This window comes from Lepidochelys olivacea, assembly GCF_965140295.1.
Source record: "Lepidochelys olivacea isolate rLepOli2 genome assembly, chromosome: 1".
NCBI lineage: Eukaryota > Metazoa > Chordata > Testudines > Cheloniidae > Lepidochelys > Lepidochelys olivacea.
The window spans coordinates 329,787,587-329,813,093 of NC_140411.1; the positions used below are offsets into that span (position 1 = coordinate 329,787,587).

A 25,507-nucleotide genomic window follows, 5' to 3' on the forward strand; every position below is an offset into this window, starting at 1 on the left:
ACTTTCAAATTTATGCTATATCCTGATTATCTTTTCTTAAAGCATGGTAAAATGTTAGATGATGGAGCAGTAATATACCACCAATATTTTAACAAAGGGCCTTCACATAAATTCTCCCCTATATGATGTGGTTGCCTACTCTTTCCTTCATGGCTCAATATTTTAATAGAACCATCCTATCTATCCATCTGGGTACTTAAATTGCCGTCGTCACTGTAGCGTCTAAGAAATAATGTGCTTGTGAATCAGGAGATTATTGTCCCCATTTTACAAATGGAGAACTGAGGGACAGAAAGTAACTTGTCCAAGATTACACAGGATGCTTGTGCCAGGAATTAAACCCACATCTTCCAGTCTACTGCCATAACAGCCAGACTGTCTGTTCTCTCAGGCATAGCTTTAAGGCAAGATAGTAATATCAAAGGAATTATAGGATGGGAAAAATTAATTAAAAAGGTAGGTAATGGAGATGATATGCCTTGAAGCAGTAGGCACTATTAAAAAAAAGTTAGATTTAGAAAATGTAAAATTCTTACATTGAATCAGAATTAATACCCATATCAAAATATCGCTATAGATTGTATTTATCAGATTGAAACTTTTAATGTGCCAAAGACCACAGACCCTGATCCATCAATGCATTTTAAATTTCTGTGCGCTGCTCTCGCCCTCAGGCACTGCCCCTCCCGCCCCCCAGTTCCCGCTGGATGCGGTTCCCGGCCAATGGGAGTGCAGACCTGGTGCTCAGGGTGGGGGCAGTGCTCCTGGCCCCCCCTGCCTAGGAGCCGGACCTGCTGGCCACTTTGAGGGCACAGTGCAGAGCCAGGACAGGTAGGGACTAACCTGCCTTAGACCCGCAGCACTGCCGAGCGGACTTTTAATGACCTGGTCGGCAGTGCTGACCGGAGCCCCCAGGGTCCATTTTCGACCAGACGTTCCAGTCAAAAACCGGATGCGTGGCAACCCTAATCAAAAGCACTATGAAAACTTGGAAAGCACTTTCTGAAGAACTAATTAACTCATTTCTTCTTGGGAATACCACAACTAGGGATAATTCCAGGATTACCTTAAAAAGAATGGTGTACATTTTTTATTTCTGCACCTATATATTCCCTTCTCTGAAAGCATCTATCTACTCACCTTAACTTCATCCAAATTAATACCAAAAGTAATAATTTAACAATTCCAGATTTTATCTACTCTCAGGGTGCACATAGAAACTGTTTATTGGCTTGCCTGCACCTTCCTTAACATTTTAGGGAAAACTGTGAACTCAGTGTCTTTAGAACTGCAGGGCAGTCTAAATAACAGGTTTGAAATACATAGATTCCAAATGTGAAGGGATAAATTCCTCTTTCTCCAAATTTTTTTCTGATATTGGGATAAAAGATGGAGCAGAAGTTTACTTTTAGGGACAGTTGAATTGAATCTGTGGACTGCGCTTTGGTATACTTTGTAATTACGAACTGTGGTGATGTTGGTGAATCCCTGAAAGTGGAGTCCTGGAGAGGGATAGGAGGAGGACGAAGACCTGCTTTTCTCTCCCTCCCCTAGGGTAGCTGGAAAGTCATATTACTATGAGGATTTGGTTTTGTTTTGCTTAAGAAAACAGGAGTGCTAACCACCTTCCCTATGTGAGCATGTATGAGTATGGAGAGTTCTCTCTTTCTTCTCCTCATTTGGAGGCATAAATAGGCCTTCTCATTTGCAGTGTAAAATGGGCCTCCTGAGGTTAGTGTGAGGTGCTCCTGCAATACGTGGCATCAGCCCAAATGTGTATTATGTTTAACCTGAGATGAGATCTTTTTGATACAGACCTAAATGAAGACATAACAGATTAGACATATTGGAGATTGTGGTTTGTTATTAGGAGAAACTGCAAGTGGGTTGCTGTTACACTATAAGAAAATTTGGTGAGGGGATAGTAGAATTCTATAGAAAACCTGCTCTCTTAGAAAAAACTTGAAGGTTGTGGCTGTAGACCTCAGATATTCCAGGATTATGAACTGAGGAAGGGGGCTTGGATATTTTGCTAAATAGTTAATTACGGAATACTGCTTGCTTTTCTCTAGGCAAGAAAAAATGTATTTTTTTAATGATACTGATGAATTAGAGACTCTTTATTTGATCCATTCACATAGTCGCTTCTTAACTCTGGAATCCATGAAACCTGGAAAGATTTATGGAGGCCTTCATCTTTCTGAGGTGGATTAATTGAGTTCCTTGCAGTTTACTAGCTGAGTGTCTGCATGAGACCTTAAAAACTAAGGTCCTGTCTCCTGTATATGGATCTTAAAGATTTCATGGTATTTTTAATAAAAGCTTAGGGGTTTTGTTGTTGTTGTGTCCTGATTAATACTTGTCCTTCCATCCCATTGTTCTGTGTTTCCACTGACTCCCACTCCAGAGGTTCCTGTATGTATATAGTTGATAAATTGCTTTGGGATAAGAGGCTTTACATAAATATAAAATATAATTGATGTTCTTTAGAGAAAAATCTTGTCACTCAATTAAATAATAAAAGGAATGAAGTATACAAATCAATTATTCCATAGAATAAGCTTTCTTTCATTTTCAAAGTTCAAAAAGACACAGTTGGGAAAGAAGCCAGAATAATATCTGCAAGTAAGGCAAATAATAGAACAGATCATCACTAATTAATGAACTGACATTCCCAGCCAAACTTTGTTAATGGTATATGTTGCTATATTAACAAAGATAACAGTCTGTTGCTTTCTCCTTATATCAGCTAATGTCCACCAAGCAAATTAAGGGAAGCGTGGAGTAAAGAGTAAGACTGCCTTGCTAACAGCAAACTGTGGAACAAGTTGTGCAGAACACCAATAGATCTACCACTGACCTAAAAGTTAAACTCATTCATTACAAAATGGCATGTACCGCATACTGGATACCTGTTAGCTTAAAAAAGCAGCAGTACTGTAAATGAAAAAAAAATAGAGAAGAGAATGGAAATCTGTTGTACAAGATATGGAAATATCCTACAGCAAATTATTTTTGGGAGGGAATAATAAGTGGAATATGTATTGTTTCTCAATAGCTATCCAAAATAACACAAAAATCTTCGTCAGAGGATCTTTACACTTTCATAAAAATCACAGAGCAAATTCTTGCTACAATACAGAACATTTGTTGCTTAAGAAAAGGGAGAGCTAACAGAAAGCATACTCAATGGTTGCTAGCCTATAAAACATTTTGGGGCCTCTTGGCTATGCAGTTGTGGATTATACACCCATTCCTTAGGGATACATGCCCTTGGCAGTGTATTGTTTTGCTGTTTTAGGCACTGTGTGACTGCCCAAAACTACTCCTGTCCCACAAGCAAAATTACAGATTCCATACAGGCCGGTTGTCAGATATAAAGTCATGGAAAAAGAAGTCAGAAAACTCACTGAGTCTCAGGGCAATACTGGATGCATTTCTTTTCTGGCTGACTGATGATCAGTCACCCTGGGATAGTTTTGGCACAGTCCAAAGACTTCCATGTGGCTGACAGCTGTATTTTGGAGCTTAGAAAGCAAGAAATGAGGAGTCCATGAAGCTAAAGATTTCTTCTCCCTGCTGCTCCCACAAACCAATCAGTGGTTTTTTGGTAGGAAGATTTTTCACTATCAGGCTCAGTATTGCAGAAATGGCAATGTACAAAAGATCTGAAAGTCATTAATTATCATATTAGATTGATTTAGCTAGCCAACTCAGAAAAAATATTTTCAGTTAAATAAGAGGCAAGAAGATTTTCAAGAAATTGCCAAGATCTGGTCAGCATGTGGGGAAAAGAAGGTGGCATGTCAAGGAATAACTCATTGATTCTCAAACTGCAACTACCTTATCCATAGTGAAAGTTAGAACAGCCTAGGGGTTGTTTTAACTTACAGTGGTTGGCTGTAGTTCCTAAGAGATCATATGCCATCTGAGAATTAGTCAACATCATCCTTTCCTTCCCCAGCATGCTGTGCTGCACACTAAGGTGGGGGTGAGCGTGTTGGCTTAAGAGTTGGCTGCACAAGTTCCCCCTCTACTACTCCCACCATTTCCACAAGGGAATTCTCAGCATGGCAGCTGCAGCTAAGAAATGCAGTATTAAGTTCCAGTTACAGGCTCTTGAAGAATCTCCAACATAAGGGGGTCTATTAAAGACATTGAAATTCAAAATAAATTGACTATGCAATTGTTCTGTGACTCTTTATACAACATTTCCCACACATAGTGGTCTGTCTCTAAAGAGTGACCACCAGATTTTGGTTCTTCTGTAATAAAAGGTACCTTTTCACTACATAGTTGGCAGATACTGTCCAAAAATAAGATTAATCTGACATACTTATTTATGAAAATAAGGCAAAAGGAGTATATATTATAATATTGCAGCAGGCCCTAAAAGTGGACTAACTAAATTATTCTAATCTCCTTTTAAAGCCCGTTTCACAGCTGAATTTCCTCAGCTTTGTGCCTTAGAGCTGTTATTCCACAGTTAAAAATATAGTTTGTCAGATTTTGCCCCCCCCCAAAAAAAAAAAGTTCTGGACAGTGATCTTATTGGCTGGCTCAGCATAATTGTTTTTGGCTTTGTATTGAGTAGTATACTCAACTGCTGCTATTTGTAGTATCAGTTTGCCCTTGTTCAGAAAACAATGTTTTTCCAGAGAAATAGATTAAAAGTCTTTTCAGTAATAGTTTAATTTAGTGAAAAGTTTGTTGAACTCCAGAAATTTGTGGGCTACATCCATGCTGCTCCTACCCATCTGCACAGCTAAATTTGAATGCCCCTTACGACTATGCCTAATTTCTGCAATCCTTTTTGTGTCTCTTTACCATTAGTGTCCACTTCTCAGGTCAGCACTTTCTCCACTCCTTCATACCCTGTTCTGAATCACAGTCCCTTCCCAGCTGCTGCACATCCCTTGTTGCTACAACCCTCTTCACTTGCTGTTTTCATCAGTACTGTATGAGTTTTCAGTCCTTATGTCCATCATCTATAGCCTCTCTTCATCCTTTAAGGGAGACTGCTTGTCAGTTTACCACTTTTCCAGCTCTTCCCCAAATCAGCCTTTGCTGTCCTTACGAAACCTTCATTGCCCAGCTGATTTTCTGACTTCTCTACAATAGGTTCACCTCTCCTAATATCCTCTTTCCCCCTTCCTGCCAGTGACGGATGAAGGCAGACACCGGCCCTTTCCTTCGCTGCTCATATCTTCCATGCAGGTGGAAGTTCTTTGCTGAAGGGCAGTAATTGGTGAAAATTCCATCTCTGTTTTAATGTGGGGGTGTCAGCTGATCTGGCTGAAAGCAGTCTAGCCTAGTGGTGAGAAGGGGCATCAAGAATTGACAACTAGAGTCCGAGCTGAAATCGGTAGTCAGAAGCTGAAGCCTAGGGTCAAACCAGAGAGCAGTAACAGAAGATAGCAGGCTAGCAGGGGTTCAGAGTAAGGGCAGGACAGATGCAAGTCCGGGAGCAAGGCAGGGGCAGCCAGAACAAGGTAGCACAGAAAGCAGGCACAGAGGTGGATGTTAGCATTGAGCAGCCAGTGAACTGCTGCTGGCCCCCACAGCTAATCAGGTGGTATGGCCAATTAGGCAGCCTACTGCAGGCCCGCGATACAGACCAGGCTGCCTGGAGATTAGTTCTGCTCTGGGGCCTGATTCTTCACAGGAACCCCTACCTCAAGGGTGCTGCTTAGGGGCCTGATTTCTCAGAGTAAGCATGGTGAAAGGTGTGCAGGAGATCTGGGTCATGTATGTGTTCTTCAGCTTCCTATGACTGTTCATCTGGGCCATACCTGTCCCAGTCTGTCACTGGCTCCTGATGTGGTCTACTTCTGTGGGAATTCTGCACCAAAATTCTGCGCACAATACAGTGTATTTTAAAATTCTGCAAAATTCTGCATATTTTATTTGTCAAAATAACCCAGTAGAATCATGCCAGTTTCAATTATTTTGGTAATTTATTTCAAAATACCTGTCAGCAAGTATTCTTCCCTTCCCTGTTGGTGTTCTTCCCTTCCCTGCCATGAATGCAGAGGACAGGAGGAGATGACGTCTTGAGGTCCCTTCCAGTCCTGTGATTCTATATGTGTAACAATATTGACAACAAAAAGATTCCCTGTGTAGAGAGTTAAAGAAACCCCTATGACAACCCAGTTCTTGTTTCTCTATTATGCTTTTGGGGGGCGCTGCAGTCTGGGTGTGTCACAGTTGCCAGCTGGGCACATCTTGGGGAAAAACTCTGCTCCGCTGGTCTTTTAGTTGATTCTTGTTTTTTTGTCCTGCCCCTGTAGGGTTACCAAATTTAAAGTTTCCAAACAGATGACACTGCTGGGGGTGGGGAAGGGGAGGAGGGGCTGGATGGGGAGTACCGTTGGTGGGTATTGGAGGGGATATTTGGGGGAATACTGGAGGGAGCTGTGAGGCCTACCCAGCTCAACCACCTACATCCCCTCTTCCCCAGAGCCCAGCTGTGGGACCAGACACCTGCACCTCCTTTCCCCACAGCCCAATCACGGGGTACCCCCAGGCCCCGAGGGCCCCCCCAAGCTCCACACAGCTTCATTACTTTCCTGCCGGGCAGAGATGATTCATACCTGCTGATATTGGGGGGGTGCAAATTAAAGATTTGGCTGCCCTCAGAACAGCTCAATTAACGCCCCTTGGCAAGAGCCCCCTCTTACCCTCAGTCTCCCCTCCCTACAGCTCCGAGCTGTTTCTCCTGCCTTTCCCTGCGGGGCACAACCTGCCAGCTCTGGCAGCCTAGCCACACCATGTGACCGAGCAGGGCTGGCAAATCCGAGAACTGCAGCTCTCCCATGCCTCCCACACATGTGCACTGCGAGCTGGGGAGCCGGGCTCTGTCAGGTCCAATTCTGCGGGGGAAAATGAAATTCTGTGCAGAACATTAATTCTGTGCAAATTCTGGCACAGAATTGCCCCAGGAGTATTGGGCTAGACTTCACTGCATGTCCTAGGAGGAAACAGGAATCCCTACCATCTTAAACTGTTCACTTACCTTGAAATCATCAGGTATTTCTCTCTTGGGTTCATTTAGCAGCAATCAGCCTATGTCAACAAAATGCTAAGTGGCATGAATGCTCTTTAAGACATTCATGAACCATACACAGGGAAACACCAGCAAATCTCTGTAGCCCACAGCCTGTCATCCCAGAAATGTACTGTCTTACACTGCTCAAGACCTTCTCTTGAACAATGCAACCTCATTAATTAGTTCGCCACTTTGTCAAAGGATAGTGGACATGCATCAATCTTTGTAATCTGAGTAGATTTTCCAAGCACTTTAGGCAAATTCATTGGTAAGGATAAAACATTAAAATAAGTTTATTAACTACAGAAAGATAGATTTTAAGTGATTATAAGCAGTAAACATAAAGGTCAGAGATAGTTACCTAAGAAAATAAAAACTAAACACACATTCTAAATCCTCAACTTTCAGACTAAGCAAGATTTGAATCAAACAGCTTTTCTCACCCTACTGGATGTTACAGGCAGGTTACAGTTCTTAATACACAGGCTGAATTTCCTTCTCAGCCTGGGACCAATCTCCCTAGTTCTTGTTGCCTTCAGAGTAGGTGTGGGAGGAGAGAGGTGCTCTTATGGTGCCACTGTCCCTTATATTAAACCCTCAGTCCATGTGCCTGAAAAAATATTGTCCCAGACATGTCCTGGTGGACCTTGCTCAATCACAGAGTTGAGCAATTCCCCTTGTGTGGTGCTTGCTCAACTCTCTCTTATTGAATTGTAAATCTCATTTACAATTCCCCTGCTGGTCAGTGGTCATTTAACGCCCACCAGGGTGTGGGTCACCACCTTTGTTGCCACTGGAGAGTGGGCATCGCCCAGAATCACAACATATTTCAATAACAATCACATGACAAAAGCTCATAACTTCATACACAATAACGACATACACATTTTGACAGAACAATGAGTTTCAGCAAATCATGACCTTCATGTGGTACCTTACAAGACATGCTTTGTATGAAATATCACAACCATATACAAATGATGAATATGGGGGTTACAGGGTGCTACTTTGAGGCACAATGCATCATTCTGACCCACCATAAACTGTATTCCATAAGGATCAGATTTTTTTATATATCCACCCTAAATTTGTCCCCATTGTACATTCCTATTTCCACATAAATCAGTCCATAAGCTTGCCTGTGTTTTTTCTTAAGCCTCAGAGCACCGTGAAGGAACAGAGACTCCATTCATTGGCTGTGCATTGAGCATTGGAGTTCTTTTTTCAGAGAACAAAACTCTTTAGGAAATCACCCAGACTCTTCATTGCTCTTACGGAATCATGAGTGAGAGGGCGATCTCATCACAGGTTTTTCTTTGCTGTGTAGATGTACCCATGGAAGGCATGATTTATCATTATGTATGACTTTAACTTTACCTTGATAGAATCTCATCAGGCTGAAAAACCAGCATCATTGGAAATTACATGAACTAATAAAGTACAGTTCAATTCCCTGCTCCACCACTGGCTTCCTGTGTGATTTTGGGCAAGTCACTTAGCCTCTCTGTGCCTGAGTTCGCCATGTGTCAAAATGGTGATAATAGCACTGCCCTGCCTCAGGGGTGTTGTGAGGATTAATATATAAAAAGAATGTGAAGCACTTTGAGATCTACTGATGTAAAGCACTATATAAGACCTAGGTATTATTATCATCACTACTACAAATTCTTTTGAAGTTCTCTAATTTATAATATTAGATGAACCAGTTCTCAGAAGACAGCACTTAAATTCAGAAGAAACTGAAAACATGTTTATTATACAATGGTTTATGTTGTTCAAAAATATTTATTTTAAAAATGGGCTTGAGCCATAAAATTTTGATCTGGATTCCAAGCGTCTCAGGGCTTGGGTTAGGTCCATTGTAGAGATAAGAGAAGGCTGTAAAATTCATACCAGGATTTAGATTTTGAAATACCCCTCCGCTGAAGAGCTAGATCAGGGGTGAGCAAACTACGGCCCAGGGGCCACATCCAGCCCTTCAGATGTTTTAATCCGGCCCTCAAGCTCCTGCTGGGGAGCAGAGTCCGGGGCTTGCCCCGCCCCATGCCGTGGCTCGGCACAGCTCCTGGAAGCAGCGGTATGTCATCATCGGGCTCAGTGGGTAGTGATCAATGGCTCCATGTCTAGTTGGCAGCCGGTATCAAGCGGAGTGCCCCAAGGGTTGGTCCTAGGGCCGGTTTTGTTCAATATCTTCATTAATGATCGGAGGATGGCGTGGGTTGCACCCTCAGCAAGTTTGCAGATGACACTAAATTGGGAGGAGTGGTAGATATGCTAGAGGGTAGGGATAGGATACAGAGGGACCTAGACAAATTAGAGGATCGGGCCAAAAGAAATCTGATGAGGTTCAACAAGGACAGTGCAGAGTCCTGCACTTAGGATGGAAGAATCCCATGCACGGCTACAGACTAGGGACCAAGTGGCTAGGCAGCAATTCTGCAGAAAAGGACCTAGGGGTTACAGTGGATGAGAAGCTGGATATGAGTCAACAGTGTGCCTTTGTTGCCAAGAAGGCTAACAGCATTTTGGGCTGTATAAGTAGGAGCATTGCCAGCAGATCGAGGGATGTGATCATTCCCCTCTATTCGGCATTGGTGAGGCCTCATCTGGAGTACTATGTCCAGTTTTGGGCCCCACACTACAAGAAGGATGTGGAAAAATTGGAAAGAGTCCAATGAAGGGCAACAAAAATGATTAGGGGGCTGGAGCACATGATTTATGAGGAGAGGCTGAGGGAACTGGGATTATTTAGTCTGCAAAAGAGAAGAATGAGGGGGGATTTGATAGCTGCTTTCAACTACCTGAAAGGGGATTCCAAAGAGGATGGATCTAGACTGTTCTCATTAGTAGCAGATGACAGAACAAGGAGTAGTGGTCTCAAGTTGCAGTGGGGGAGGTTTAGGTTGGATATTAAGAGAAACTTTTTCACTAGGAGGTTGGTGAAGCACTGGAATGGGTTACCTAGGGAGGTGGTGGAATCTCCTTCCTTAGAAGTTTTTAAGGTCAGGCTTGACAAAGCCCTGGCTGGGATGATTTAGTTGGGGTTTGGTCCTGCTTTGAGCAGGGGGTTGGACTAGATGACCTCCTGAGGTCTCTTTCAACCCTGATATTCTATGATTCTATGTTCCACCTCAGGCTCCTATGTGTAGGGGCAGCCAGGGGCTCTGCACACTGCCCCTGCCCCAAGCGCCATCCCCGCAGCTCCCATTGGCCAGGAACCGCGGCCAGTGGGAGCAGCAGAGGCAGCACCTGCGGACGGGGCAGCGTGTGGAGCCCCCTGGCTGTCCCTACACGTAGGAGCCAGAGGAGGGACATGCTGCTGCTTTGGGGAGCTGCTTGAGGGAAGCACCGCCTGGAGCCTGCACCCCTGACCCCCTCCTGCACCCCAATTCCCTGCCATAGCCCTGATCCCCCGCCTGCCCTCTGAGCCCCTTGGTCCCAGCCCAGAGCACCCTCCTGCACCCCCAGCCCCACCCCAGAGCCCATACCCCCAGCTGCAACTCTCACCCCCACCTCCCGCACCCCAGCCCCCTGCCTTAGACCGAAGCCCCTTCCCACACCCTGAACTCCTAATTTCTGGCCCCACCCCAGAGCCCTCACCCCCTCCTGCACCCCACACCTCAATTTCATGAGCGATCATGGCCCGCCATACAATTTCCGTACCCAGATGTGGCCCTTGGGCCAAAAAGTTTGCCCACCCCTGTGCTAGATGAACCACTGTTTAGTTCTTTAAAGTGCCAAGTCAAGCATCTCAAGCCTTTACAGTTATAAGTAGTCTGTTACACTAATACTATATACATGTTCTTTACTTGTTTAGTAGTTTGAATTGATATGTTTTATAGTTCACTCAGTATGGAGGTACAAGCAATTCTGCAATATTGGAACATACCTCTAGCTCTTACCGTACTGTTCTTCTTTGAGTGCTTGCACATGTCCATTCCAGTATGGGGTTTTGCATGCCCCAAGCACAGACGCTGGAATTTTCTACTCTAGTGATATCTGTCAGGTCGGCTCCAGCACTGTCTGGTGCTGTGCATTCATAGCACTGGTATAAAGGGCTCTGCTGAACCCGTTCCCCTTCATTTCCTTCTTATCGCCCAGGACAGTGGCTGGAACTCCTTTCATTGCTTAGGCAATTCCTCCTAGTGGCTTTTTCTATTTCTTTAGTGTAAATAGTTACTGTAGTTTGATAGTTAGTAGTTAGTTCAAATAGTTGAATAGTTTTAATAGATTGTTTCGGACGCCTCCGCTCTTCGTTAGCAAGGTTGTTTGCCTTCCCAGAGCCAGGGCATGCCTCAGTCATTGGGCATCAAGCCTTGCACTTTCTGTGGCAAGTCAATGCCATTAAGTCACTTGCACTCGAGTTGTCTCAAGTGCTTGGGGAATCTCACAGGAAAGACTGCTGCCAGATTTGCAAGATCTTCAAACCCTGTACCAAGAAGGATCGGAGAGCAAGATTGAAGGTCCTTTTCATGGAGGCAGCCCTAAGTCCCACTTCAGAACTGTGTTTCTTGGACTCGGCACCAAGCACCTCAGCTTCTGTGCGGAGCCCTCCTCATAACGGTCATGATTCCTGGCACTGATCTTCATCTCCGGTGCCAAAGAAGAAACATAGAAAGCAGCAGCAGAAGAGTTAATCTCCAGTGCCAAAGACAAGTAGGCACGGGGACCATGATAGAGCCTGCATTGAGCCACTCTTCCTCCCTGGGACTGCAAGAGCAGCTGCCTTCAGCTTCGGTACCTCCTCAAGTTCCACTGATGCCAGCACAGAAGGCATCTTTTTCGGGCAGACAGCATACAGATCAGTTTGCAGTACTGTTGACTCTGGAGACATTTATAGTGGCCAGGGACTTACTTTCCCTACCAGTACCTGTGTCCCCGAAGATTCAAGACTCAGCACCGCTGGTACCGCTGAGTGGCAGAGAGCCATCTCCAGGACTTTGCCTGGCACCGCAACCGCCCTCAAGGTGAAAACCCACTTTGGTAGCATCTGCACAATCTTCTCCATGATGCCAAGAACCGGCACGGAGGGGAACGGCACTGCCTTGGTTTCCCCGTCACAGGTCGTCTTCTTCATCAGAGTCCAAAATGGGGTCTTATTCTTCCTGTCGTCATAGCTGCCTGCACTGTTCCACAGGCCATTCCTATACTACTGTGACCCCAAATACAGGGGAGCTGCTGAATGCTTGGTCACCAGGTGCATGGGGACCGGCTCCTATGCAATTGCCATTTTGGAACCAATGGGGGTTTCTGCTGGCCATGGCACCCTCTCAAGGTGACCATACTCTGTGGCCTTGGAAAGTAGCACCCCCAGTACCGTGTCGAGAGACCACTGACCCAGACTCTGGTACCGAACCCGGTCCTGAGCCTCTGGAATAAGTCCTGCAGGTCTCTGCTGATACAGAGGAAGTGGCAGAAGCTCCTCAGCCAGTCATAGCCTGACCACAAGGACTACTGGGACTTGTTAAAGTGGGTGGCTTTGAACTTGGGTATACAGGCAGAGGTTGTCAAGGAGACAACTCATAGATTCCTAGATATTTTGTCAGCAGCGGTTCCCTCTAGGGTGGCTTTACCACTCAGTGAGACCATTATTGACCCAGCCAGGGCACTGTGGCAAACCCCTGCCTCCCTCTCTCCTACAGCGAAGCATACAGAGCAGGTGGGAAGTTGGGGTAGACAAAAATTGGATGGTGTATCCCACTTCTACTGTACTTACAACCCAATGATCTGAGGTAATGTGGGTCCAGGCATTGAGGAAGCGGGAATGTCAGTTGGAAAACAAGGGAGTAGCAGGATCAGGTGTTGAGGGGATTGTAAGGTCGACCTCATGCATCTTGTCAAAATGAGTGCTTTGAGCTCCCTGAGTATCTGGGATCAGTCTGCATGGTTCTGTTGAAGAGGTTGGCAGAGGAGGCTACACCTGAACCCCCGATCTTCCTCCTCTGTTGATCTTGCCTGGCTGGCGGGGCAAAGTAGCAGCCAATCTGTTGGGACCTCTAGTGTTTTCTGGATACTGCAGGGGTATACAAACCTGGAGATTTTAAAGTCGTCATAGAGTCTTTAAAAACATGGAGCCTAGCATCTGTTTTCTCTGAAAAGAGCAAGGACCCTTCAAAGGGGAGGACTTGGAAGATTGGTTGCACCTCATGAGGAAATCCCGAGGATTGCAACCACGAGCTACTGTGCATGGTTACCAGCTGTGGCCATTGGTCTGGCCATGGAATCAGCGGCATCCAGAGCTGCCTGTAGGGAGGCCCTTGCCACTGTTTTCCCTTTCTCAACTAAAGAAGAGAACTCATGTCTAGACTCCTGGAGGAGCAAGTCCTTACATTTTAGCATGGACTCCCACATACTAAAATCATAGCAGCCTAGCAAGGCTTGCTGGTTCGCTATGTGGAGCTGTAGTGTCGTCGCCCCCCCCACCACACCCGCCATGGAGTAGGCCTTTCTGCCGAAAAGGTCCAATTTCTTTGGATCTTTCGCCTTGGGCATGGATCCCACTTGACCTTGTTGATCTCTTTCATTGGTGGCCACCACAACCAGGGACCTTGGGGGCGGGTGCCAATCTTCCTGCTTGTATTCTACCCTAAATCGCATACAAACAGAGAGGAACAGTGCCTACACTCTTTGGATGTTACATAGGCTCTAGCTTTCTATGTACAAAGGGCCAAACCATTCTGCAGATCAACTCAGCTGTTCATAGCGATAGCAGAGAGAATGAAGGGCTGTCATAAATATAAAGGGAAGGGTAAACCCCTTTGAAATCCCTCCTGGCCAGGGGAAAGCTCCTCTCACCTGTAAAGGGTTAAGAAGCTAAAGGTAACCTCGCTGGCACCTGACCAAAATGAGCAATGAGGAGAGAAGATACTTTCAAAAGCTGGGAGGAGGGAGAGAAACAAAGGGTCTGTGTGTCCGTCTATATTCTGTCTTTGCCGGGGATAGACCAGGAATGGAGTCTTAGAACTTTTAGTAAGTAATCTAGCTAGGTACATGTTAGATTATGATTTCTTTAAATGGCTGAGAAAAGAACTGTGCTGAATAGAATAACTATTTCTGTCTGTGTATCTTTTTTGTAACTTCAGGTTTTGCCTAGAGGGGTTCTTTATGTTTTGAATCTAATTACCCTGTAAGGTATCTACCATCCTGATTTTACAGGGGGGATTTCTTTATTTCTATTTACTTCTATTTTTATTAAAAGTCTTCTTGTAAGAAAACTGAATGCTTTTTCATTGTTCTCAGATCCAAGGGTTTGGGTCTGTGGTCACCTATGCAAATTGGTGAGGCTTTTTATCCAACATTTCCCAGGAAAGGGGGGGTGCAAGTGTTGGGAGGATTGTTCATTGTTCTTAAGTTCCAAGGGTCTGGGTCTGTAGTCACCTAGGCAAATTGGTGAGGCTTTTTACCAAACCTTGTCCAGGAAGTGGGGTGCAAGGTTTTGGGAAGTATTTTGGGGGGAAAGACGCGTCCAAACAGCTCTTCCCCAGTAACCAGTATTAGTTTGGTGGTGGTAGCGGCCAGTCCAAGGACAAAGGGTGGAATATTTTGTATCTTGGGGAAGTTTTGACCTAAGCTGGTAAAGATAAGTTTAGGAGGTTTTTCATGCAGGTCCCCACATCTGTACCCTAGAGTTCAGAGTGGGGGAGGAACCTTGACGAGGGCCTTTCCATCTTCACCCGGAGAATTTCATCCTGGATTACTTCATACATTCAGGCGTGTTATGAACTTGCAGGTTTTCTTCCCCCAGCTAACCTGGCTGCTCATTCCACAAGATTGCAGGCCTCCTTGGCTGCTTTCCTAGTGCAAGTCCCTATTCAGGACATCTGCAGAGCAGTGACCTGGTCATCAGTGCACACATTCTCAGTGAACTATGCCAGGAATGGCCAAACAGCAGCTTGCAGCTTGTAACTCTTTTACAGTGAAAGTGTGGCTCATGTAGCTCCCCAGGTCTCCCCATTCTCCACCTACCAGATTGTGACGGGGGAGGAGGGGAACTCAGGGCTTCTGCCCTGCAGCAAGATGGTGGGGCAAGGGGCTTCTGTCCAGCAGGGATGGGGGTCTAGGGCAGGGGAGGGCAAACTACGGCCCGCAGGCTGGATCCAGCCAGTCAGGTTTTTCAGTCCGGCCCACGGGATTGCACCACGTCCCTGCGGCCCCTGGGGGAGGGAGGGGCAGAGGGCTCCATGCACTGCCTTCACCTGCAGGCACTGCCCCCCGCAGCACCCATTGGCTGGGAATGGGGAACCATGGCTAATGGGAGCTTCGGGGGTGGTATCCTCAGGCAAGGGCAGCGCATGGGAGTGGTACCCTCAGGCAAGTGGCAACCCACCCACCCTTAGGAGCCACTGCCGGACATGCTGGCCACTTCCGGGAGCGGCATGGGGCCAGGGAAGGCAGGGAGCCTGCCTTAGCTCTGCTGCGTGCTGTTGCCACCCTGGAGCCACTTGAGGTAAGTGGTGCCAGGCTGGAGCTCGCACCCCGACCCCCTGCTGCACCCCGCACCCCAATCCCCTGCCCTGAGCCCCCTGCCACACCACACACCCTTCCTGCACCTCAACCCCTTGCCCTGAGTCCCTTCCTGCACACTGCACCCCCTCCCACACCCCGTACTCCCTCCCGCACCCCAACCTCCTGCCCCAGCCCTACATTCATGGCCCTGCATACAGTTTCCCCACCCAGATGTGGCCCTTGGGCCAAAAAGTTTGCCATCTCCTGGTCTAGGGGATTCAGCCCCACAGAGGTGCCTGCTGGGTCTCCAGGGCTTCAGCCCCAGGGGAGGCGCCAGCTGAAGCCCCTACCCCCACCACCCTACCTCAGGGCAGAAGCCCCAAGCCCTGGAAGGTGCGCCCAGCTCTCGAACTTCTGAAGATTGTCATATGCGGCTTGGAGGGTCAGTACGTTTTGCTATCTCTGCACTATGCCATCACCCAGCAAGCTAGAGATGATGCCAATTTCAGCCACGCAGTCTTATAGCCAGCTGTATGAACTCCAAGCCCACCTCCTGTACAACTGCTTGTGAGTCACCTACATTGGAATGGACATGTGCAACCACTTGAAGAACAAAAAACAGTTACTAACCATTCTTTAACTGTTGTTCTTTGAGATGTGTTGCACATGTCCATGCCAAAACCCACCCTCTATCCCCTCTTCTTTGAGTCAGTCAGTAAGAAGAAACTGAAGGGGAGTGGGGTTGGCAGGGCCCTATGAGTGCAGCACCAGAGGGTGTCAGAGCTGACCTGATGGATACCACTAGGGCAGTGGTTCCCAAACTTGTTCCGCCGCTTGTGCAGGGAAAGCCCCTGGCGGGCCGGGCTGGTTTGTTTACCTGCCGCGTCCGCAGGTTTGGCCGATCGCGGCTCCCGCTGGCCGCGGTTCGCTGCTCCAGGCCAAAGGGAGCTGCTGGAAGCGGCGTGGGTGGAGGGACGTCCTGGGTGCCGCTTCCAGCAGCTCCCATTGGCCTGGAGCAGCAAACTGTGGCCAGTGGGAGCCACAGTCGGCCGAACCTGCAGACGCGGCAGGTAAACAAACCGGCCCGGCCCGCCAGGGGCTTTCCCTGCACAAGCAACGGAACAAGTTTGGGAATCACTGCACTAGGGAAAAAATTCCAGCAAGTGTGCTTGGGGTGCACATACACCTACGTTGGAATGGACATGTGCGACACATCTTGAAGAACAACAGTTACAGAAAGGTTAGTAACTGTTTTTTCTTTGTTGAGTTTCCTGTAAATGCTTTATAAAATCTGATTTCTTTTTTTTTTAATTAGATCTCTGTTGATGGCTTCAGATATATTGCTAACAGCTGCAGTGGGATTAAGCACTTGGTAATCAATGATATGCCAACTCTTACAGACAAATGTATTCAAGTAAGAAATTGAAAACAACCTTGCATTTAGGGGAAATTTCTGCCATTGAATACATGTGTACCTTTCACATTGACTTCAAAGGGAGCTACGCACATGCAGTCTAATAGGAGAATTTTACCCTTTAAACACTTTTTACAAGAATATATATTTTTAAAAATCACCAAACAAATTAGATCAATTTTATTCCAGACCAGATTTACAAGTCCTTTTAACACTTGATTACTCTCAGAAACTTTCAACAGTTGTTCCATCTTTTCCCACCTGTGCATTGGCACAATCAAAGCATAATCTCCTATCTTATAAATAAGACCTATTTGGCTTTATTTTGTATTAAATCAAAGTTTAGCTGGCCATTAGTATAGAATATCAAGCCAATATTGTGCTGCTGATTTTTTGCAGAGAACTTCCTGTTGACTTCAATGAAGAGTTCTGCATTAAAACTGAAGGTACAATAGGGCCACAGATATGGTAAAAAAAAATTCAAGCTTCTGCAAATCTAATTGTTATACTAGATGTATACTCTTGTGTTTCTGCCCCCCGCCCTCCCAGCATCCCTCGGGTCACTGATATTTTCCCCCTTATGTTTTAAATTATAATAAAAAAATACAAGATTTTAAGTTGAATATCTGTACCATTGGTTTCAGAGTAACAGCTGTGTTAGTCTGTATTCGCAAAAAGAAAAGGAGTACTTGTGGCACCTTAGAGACTAACCAATTTATTTGAGCATAAGCTTTCGTGAGCTACAGAAAACACAATGGTTGTTATTAGATCAGTGAACAAAATATTAGTTAGTTTTTGGCTATGTGACATACCACAAATGTGGATGTTCTGTTTAATCATCCTTTTTTTGTTTTCTTTTCAAAGGCTTTAGTTGAAAAATGCCAACAGATTATGTCTGTTGTTTTTCTGGACTCTCCACATCTTTCTGATGTAGCTTTTAAAGCCCTTGCTGAATGTAAACTTGTCAAGGTCAGAATTGAAGGTCAGTGACTTTACAGTATTTCAGTAGAATTATTAATTTATGCTTTTAGAGTCTGATCTGGCTCATTTGAAATCAGTAGGAGCATTTCAATTAATTTCAGTGGGGATTTGGATCAAGTCCTTAATGCATGGCTAATATGTGATTTATACCTTCATGTAATTCAACAGGGAATAATCGGATTACTGATTTAAGTTTCCAGTTGATGAGCAAATCCTGCCCACAAATTAAGCACATTTATATGGCTGATTGCCAGAAGATTACAGATGTCAGTCTTAAGACAATTTCTCCGTTGAAGTATATTCTTGTATTGAATTTAGCAGACTGTGTAAGGTAATAAATTACATCCAGTTTTCTGTGATCTATTTATTTTAGTTAAATCATTTATATTCCTCTTAAGGTGAATTGCTTTCAGATTTAAATGCTCTGACTGTGCTAATAAATATAGTATTAATTTATTTTTTAAAGTATTGCATATTTGGTACATTTTTGTTCCAAATATACCAAATATGTACCAAATAAAAATAGGGTTTTTTTCTGTAGCATGTTTTGAAAAATACATTGGATATAAATATTGATTAGTACCCATATCTAGCAGAGCACTTAAGCACGCATGTAACTCTAAGCACATGAGTAGTCCCAGGCATGTACTTAAGTACTCTGCTGGATTCAGGCCATAGTGAGGATAGTACGAAACAGAATAGAATGTACAGTGGGACAGGGAAATTAGAGATTAAGCTTGTTTTATTAGCTTCTTGAAGATGGAGATAATGTATTCGGACTAGGAAGTACTAGGACATTAACAAAATTACCTTCTTTTTCACAGTTATCAGCATAAAAGCAGCAAGTTGCGTTACTGCAGAAAAATAGATTTGATGTAAAATCTGTTTTCAAATTTAAATTTGTATTACGTTATTAGAAACAAAGCCAAATAACAAATAGATTATGGACCAGATCCTGGCCCATGCTCCAGAACAGCACAAAAGAACCCTAAAACTGTCCCCATTCTAGGTTTTGTGGTGTAGTGGATGTGTCAGGAGGGATGAGTGCAAAAAATTATTTAAATCTTGGCAGTGGCCCATTAAATAATGCCATGCAATTTGATTGCTACTTATCTTGAGATTTCTAGGGTCATCCTAATTTTAAGGGGCTACATTCACAAGCAAAAGGATGGCAACGCTCTCATGGTATTGTCCATCATCCCGTCCAGAATACAGTAAAGTTTCTCCCAAGGCTGTTGTTAATCTTCCTGATCCTGTCCATCTGCTCTCGCTGACACCCAGGATGTGTAAGCTGGAGCATCTCGTCTCTGCTGTGACCTGAGCTAGCTTCCCTGTTTCGTACATTGTCCATATGTTCCAAAAAATGAGTTTGGTTTTTGTCTTAGTGTTGAGCACGTCAGCCTTCATGCCACTGGCTTCCTTTTGGCTTTCACCACTGGCAATCATATAGGTCATTGACTCCTGAAGGCCATCACACACAGGAATGGTCGATTTCTCCGCTGCTGTTTTCGTAACATATTTTGTTTTTTACAGGATAGGGTTGTTAGCCCTGTGCCTAATCCCCAACCTGGAGGACCAGAGTGTCTGTTTTGTCTGGCCCCTCCCCCACAGACCAGTCCAGCATGGTTGAACCTGCCAGGAGCAAAAAGCCCCCACCAACACAGACTCTGGGGATTGTTAGAGCATGCAAGCTGTCCTGCCACGACAAGGCACGGACACCAGAGGACAAGATCAACCACAATAAGACAGATATCATTACCTTTAATATTGCCTCATCACCAGTACAGATAGAGGATCATGTTTTCACCAATGTAGAAATGTTCACATACTTGGGCAGCACCATCAGCCAGGATGGTGGAATAAGCCAGGACATCCGGAACAGAATTAGTAAAACCAGGAACACCTTTAGGAGGTTAAAAACAGTCTGGAAATCATCAAAATACAACACCAAAACCAAACTCAAGATCTATCAGAGTTGCGTACTTTCAACACTACTTTATAGTGCAGAATGCTGGGGAATGAGAAAGTATGACATGTCCAAACTGTCTTCATTTCAGAAAAATCCTCTGTATCTTTTGGCCCAGAACAATCTCAAACCAAGATCTATCGACACAGGGCAGCCAAGAGGATCTGAGCACCATCATTGCCAGGAGGCGTTGGAGATGGATTGGCCTTGTGTTTCAGATGGAAACTGATTCCATCACCAGAATATCAATAAGATGGACATCTGAAGGCAAGCGAAAACAAAGCCACCTGAAAACAACATGGCAAAGAACTGTGGAAGCTGAGCTGAAAAACCTGGGGCACTGCTGGGGAACCATTGAAAGACTTGCCAGAAACAGACAGGAGTGGAAGAGCTTCATCACGGCCCTAAACAATGGGAACATGATGATGATGGTGATGATGATTCACAAGCAATTAAATCACTTTTGGGCTTGTTGATGCTGCATCACAATGTGATAACAATGCATGTAAATATAATTTATGTTGTGTTGAGATGTGCTACTGTAGTGGCATGACATTATGACAGTGGAGACAGCTGCCTGAATTTTCTGCTTTAACATTTACGCCATGTCTACACTAGAAGGATTTACCAGTAACATTTTTACCTACATAGGGCTGTTGACATTGTAACGTTGCTGCGCTGTGTGCACACTTTGCTGGTGCTTCCTGTCTACACTGTGAGAAGTTGTATTGGCAAGACACACATTGCTGTGGGTAGGTTTCCCAGTGTGCACTGCATGATCTGGCACATTGCCTTGTGGGACATTTAGAAAGTGCATTGTGGGATGTCAGCATTCCTGTCAAGAAAGCGTATGGGAACTTAGATTCAAGTTCCCACAATTTGCTCTACTCCAGTCTCCATCCCATGATCTTATATTTTTGTGCTGTATTTTTTAAAATTCCCACAATTATTTGCACCAGTTTTCGATCTCTCTGCCATCTCACTGGCAGAAGCATAAATGGTGAACAGAATGCTGGAGTTCTTGTGTCTGTTGTAGGAATAGGGCAGCTGGGCCTGATTCTTCTGTATTTGCAGAACCCCAGAGCTACTACAGTGGCCAGGCATGCAGCAGTGAAAATGAGAAATTTGAGCAGGAGTGGATGCTGCAGACAGGGAACAAAAATCGCCAGGTACTGCAGACATTCACCAGTTGCACATGGTGGAGTAGTGCTTCTGGGCCCGTGAAATGAGCACTGAATTGTGGGATCACATCATGATGCAAATCTGGGGTACCAGTGTAAGTGTGTAATGCAGAAGGCCACATTTTTGGAATTGTGTGCAGATCTTATCCCAGTCCTCCTGCACAGAGACACCAAAATGAGAGCTGCTTTGACAGTGGGGAAACAGGTGGCAATCATGCTGTGGAAGCTAGCAATACTGGATTGCTATCCATTTATAGACAATCAATTCCATGTTGGGAAGTCCGCAGTAGGGGCTGTTGTCATCCAGGTGTGGAATACCATTAAAAATGTCCTGCTACGCAGGATTGTGACTCTGCACAATGTGCAGGAAATAATAGATGGATTGAGTGCTGTGGGCTTCCCAGGCTGCACTATGAGAGACATATCCTGATTCTGTCTTGCTTCTGAATATATAAACAGAAAGGAATACTTTTCCAGGTTATGCAAACACTGGTGGATCCCTGGGGATGCTTCACTGACATTAACATTGGGCTGTCTGGCAAGGTGCATGATACTTGCATTTTCAGGAACCACAACTTTGATGACAAGCTGCATTCACAGAGATTTTTCCTGGACCAGCACCTTCACAGTGGCGAGACTGCAATCCCAACTGTGATTCTTGGGGGTCCCAATCTACCCTTTGCTTCCCTGGCTTATGAAGCCACATGTTGGGCTCATGGACAACAGTAAGAAAAGATATAACTATCCTCTGAGCTGGGTGCAAGATGATTGTTGAATGTGCATCTGGTAGATGGAAAGGATGGTGGAATTGTCTCATAACTACACTGGATCTCAGTGAGCCAAATATTCCTATTATTGCTGCAATGTGTGACACATCATATTTGTGAGGCAAATGGAGAAACATTACAAACAAGATGGAGGAGGGGAACTGGAAAATCTGTCTGATTTTGAACATCCAAACCCAGGGGCAATTACAAGAGCACACCAAAGTGCTGGAAAGTTGAAGGAGGCTTTAAGAGCACATTTTAGATGATGTTCTGTAGTAAGCCAGTATTTTGCTTTGTGTTTATTTGTATCACTTTGTAATTCAATTGTAGTTTGCTTGTATCTGAATAATTAGAAATGAATTGTTAATATACTGTTTGAATCTGGAGAGAGGATATTGGTTTGCGGGTCACATGGATGTCTTATAAGACAAAATAAATCTTGATTTTCACAAACCAAACTTTACTGAACGGTTATAAACAATAACACTTCAACAAAACCCCATTTAAAACCATTTAAAAAAAAGGTGCTGAGTTTTCCTGTATGAATCACCTATCAGAGTAGGTTCACTCACTGGGGTTGAGTGGAAGGGATAGTGTGACACACTATGCTGGGAGACTGGGGGGGGATCCTATGGGCCAGGTCCTGGAACCCTACAATTGTCCAAGCATTGCAATGGCTGCTGGAGTGAAAGTTTTTGGGAGCTTTTTATCTGAATATGCTGTTCCAGGAGCTGCATGATGTCTTGGTGGACTTCACTATGCACCTCCTAGTCCTTCTGCCTCTCCTCCAGCAAGTGATTTCTCTAAACTCCCTTGTTTTGTGGATCTTGAACCTGGAGGTCCTGAAGAGATCTGAGAACATGTCCTCCAGTGACTGTTTCTTTTTCCTTTTGATCAAAGTTAGTCTTTTCAACAGGTGTGTGTGTGGGTGCCTCTCAAGGATACCTTAGGTAAGGTCACTGATAAACAACAAGACAGACAGACATTGTTAGAATTAAAGGCTTGGCCTCCAGAAAAAGATAAATGAGAAAATTCCCTCAAAAGTTCCCCTAAAAATTCATAAAAATATGAACAGGGTCAGACTTTCCAGGCTGCTTGTATTAGAACAATTCAGCAGCTCCCAGTATGATTAATATAATGTGGGCACTTTTCAGAGCCTATAGCAGTGAGAGGGTGATGGTCTTGGTAATAAATATAGAGATAGTGCAGTAAATATTGCAACATTTATTACAGGCAATGGTGATTCTCGCTGAAAATATCACTCATGAAGTAGTCAAAGGCCAAGAGAAGGCAACTGCTCAAGGCAACACAAAGCCATTGGGCCCTTATGCTGCTAGCCTCTTTGCAGTGATGGTGCTGCCAGAATTCATTGAAGAGTGGCATGGGAAAGTTTCCTATACCAGGGAAGAACAAAAGCAACCCTTCCAAGAAATCTCAAGGCAAAACTTAAAAAATAACTCCTTTAAAACTTTATCAAGGTTGTGCCAGATGATAACAGGGAGATCTGTGACAAGATCAACACAACACTCCAAAAGAGGAGGAGAGTGGTTACTGCTCCTTAGCCGTGCAGGTTAATTAAAGGCCAAGATCCACAGAGCCAAAAACAAACTCTTTCTACCTCCGGATCCAATTACAGCATGCAAATAATTTGTTTTGGGCTTAGACTCTTGGATTGGAAAACCAAAGCTCTGCATGTTTTGATGTTTAAAATACGTGTTTACTGTATACTGTTAGCCATAGAAAATCAGGTAGTCTGAATGAGCAGTTCCTGGATTGCTTGCAAGAATTATTTGAAATTTTCTATGTGTTTTTATTTGAATGCTCAGATTTCAGGATCAGTGTTTTTCTTTTTCTGCTTGCAATGCTTTTATTGACATTGCTCTCTTTTTGCATATGACTGCCAGTGCATGTTGTTAAAATAAACCAACATTTTTGAAATGCAATTCCTTTGGTTCCTCCCCATGCACTTTTGGATGCTATTTTGAGTGTGCGTAGGAAGGATTTTTGCGAGATGTGAGCAATTTATTTTTTAAGCCATGAAACAAGTGGTAGCAGTGAATTTTTCCTCCAGGCTCATCTGGGTTAGATTTGGTTTACACTCCTGGCTCTCCACATTGTCTGCATTCTTCACATGCACCCTCCTCAACAAGCTCTCCATCGCTGGTCACTGTTGGGGTTCTTTCCTTCAGGTCTTGTGAGGTGTCCATGGTAATTTCTGGGGTGATGGAGGTGGTGTCCCCATCAAGTATGGCATCCGGCTCTGCATAGAAGTGATAGATGTAGGGGCTAGCCCTAGATTTTTTATTGGTCTCCCTTGACTCTCGGTGCAACAGATGCATTTCTGTCCCCTCCACCATGGGTGGCACATGAACCATTGACTGGGGGAGGCTAGCTCCCAGCCCCGCCCCTTCCACCTGAGGCCACACCCCTTCCGTATTCCCCCTCCGCCAGAGACCCCCCCATCCGCAACCACTGGTCCCTGCCCCAGGCTAGCTCCCCAAGCCCTAGAGTGCTGGCAGCGCAGCCTTAGCCCCCCCCAATTCTGGAGCACCAGAAGGGCAGGCGGTGCATGGCCACACACCCTGCCCCCAGCCCTGAAATGCTGGGAGGGCAGGCGGTGCACAGCCACAGCCTCTCCCACAGTCCCAGAGCACCGGGATGGCAGGCAGCACATGGCTGCAGCCCAAGCTGGGGCCACTGCCCAGGGGGACTGGAGCTTCTGCACTGTTCCTTCTCTTCAAAAGCTGAGGAAATCCAGGACTTCTTTCCTGAACCAGGCAGCAGCTTGAAGTTTAGCTGGAGTTTTGTGGAGAACCATAACTATGTGGTCACAAAGGTGTGCTTGCCAATGGGGGCGAACCGGAAGGGAGGCACTTCAAAAATATGCTTGGGTCTTCCAAAGGGAGGAGGGGAAGAGGGTCAGCTTTCCAGTCTGTTTGATGCCTGGGCAGCAAAGTTTAGAGCGGTCATTGTTGCTGGAATAGTGGCACTGTGGGACTGTTGCTGGAGGACTATTTTGCTGGTATAGGTAATGCAGTATCCACTCATACATTCTACCATTGCACCTGTGCCATTAGAGGGCTTCTTTTTCATAAGCCAAACTGTCAAATTCTTCCCCTGGCTACTTATTCAAATTCGGCTAAAATAAATGATGTTGGGCAACTACCAGTTTCAGTCACTGTTCATCTGTAATGCCAGTCATCAGATGCAAATTATATATTGAATCATGTGGATTATGAAAGTGTGTGTGTGTGTGAATATGTTTTTGTATTTATATTTTAGAATCAGTGATGCAGGTTTACGTCCATTTTTAGAAGGATCTTCAGGGACAAAGCTAAGAGAACTGAACTTCACTAACTGTATCCATGTCACTGATGCCTCTCTCATGAAAATAGCCCAAAGGTACTGTATTATTGTGACACCAGTATTAATCTGGTGGTAATTAGCAATTATTCTCTTAAAATATTATTTTTTAGAAAATTTAATTTGGCAAGTTATAGGGCTCAACACAAGGGTAACTGGGTGAAATTCTGTAGCTTGTGTTTTTACAGGGGTCAGACTAATCTATTGGTACCTTCTGGCCTTCAAAATCTATGAAAATGATCGCTATGACTGAGAGTTCATCTCTACTCATTCAAAAAACTGGAAAGTGAAGTTCAGCAAAGTATAACTGGTTAAAAGCTTGTTGCCAGGTGGCAGAGCTGT

At 44.8% G+C, this 25,507-nt stretch overlaps 1 protein-coding gene across 4 annotated transcripts in view; it reads left to right on the forward strand.

The window, feature by feature from the left end:
• FBXL13 (F-box and leucine rich repeat protein 13) overlaps window positions 1–25,507 on the forward strand; it is a 197,825-nt gene that overhangs the window by 113,588 nt on the left and 58,730 nt on the right. For 3 of the 4 annotated variants that reach the window (XM_084630203.1, XM_084630205.1, XM_084630206.1), the window contains 4 exons: window positions 16,809–16,907; window positions 17,772–17,889; window positions 18,057–18,219; window positions 25,085–25,204. In XM_084630203.1, coding sequence (XP_084486329.1) covers window positions 16,809–16,907; window positions 17,772–17,889; window positions 18,057–18,219; window positions 25,085–25,204 — 500 coding nt within the window. The remainder of the gene's footprint in view (window positions 1–16,808; window positions 16,908–17,771; window positions 17,890–18,056; window positions 18,220–25,084; window positions 25,205–25,507) is intronic. The other variant, XM_084630204.1, reaches the window with a different exon arrangement.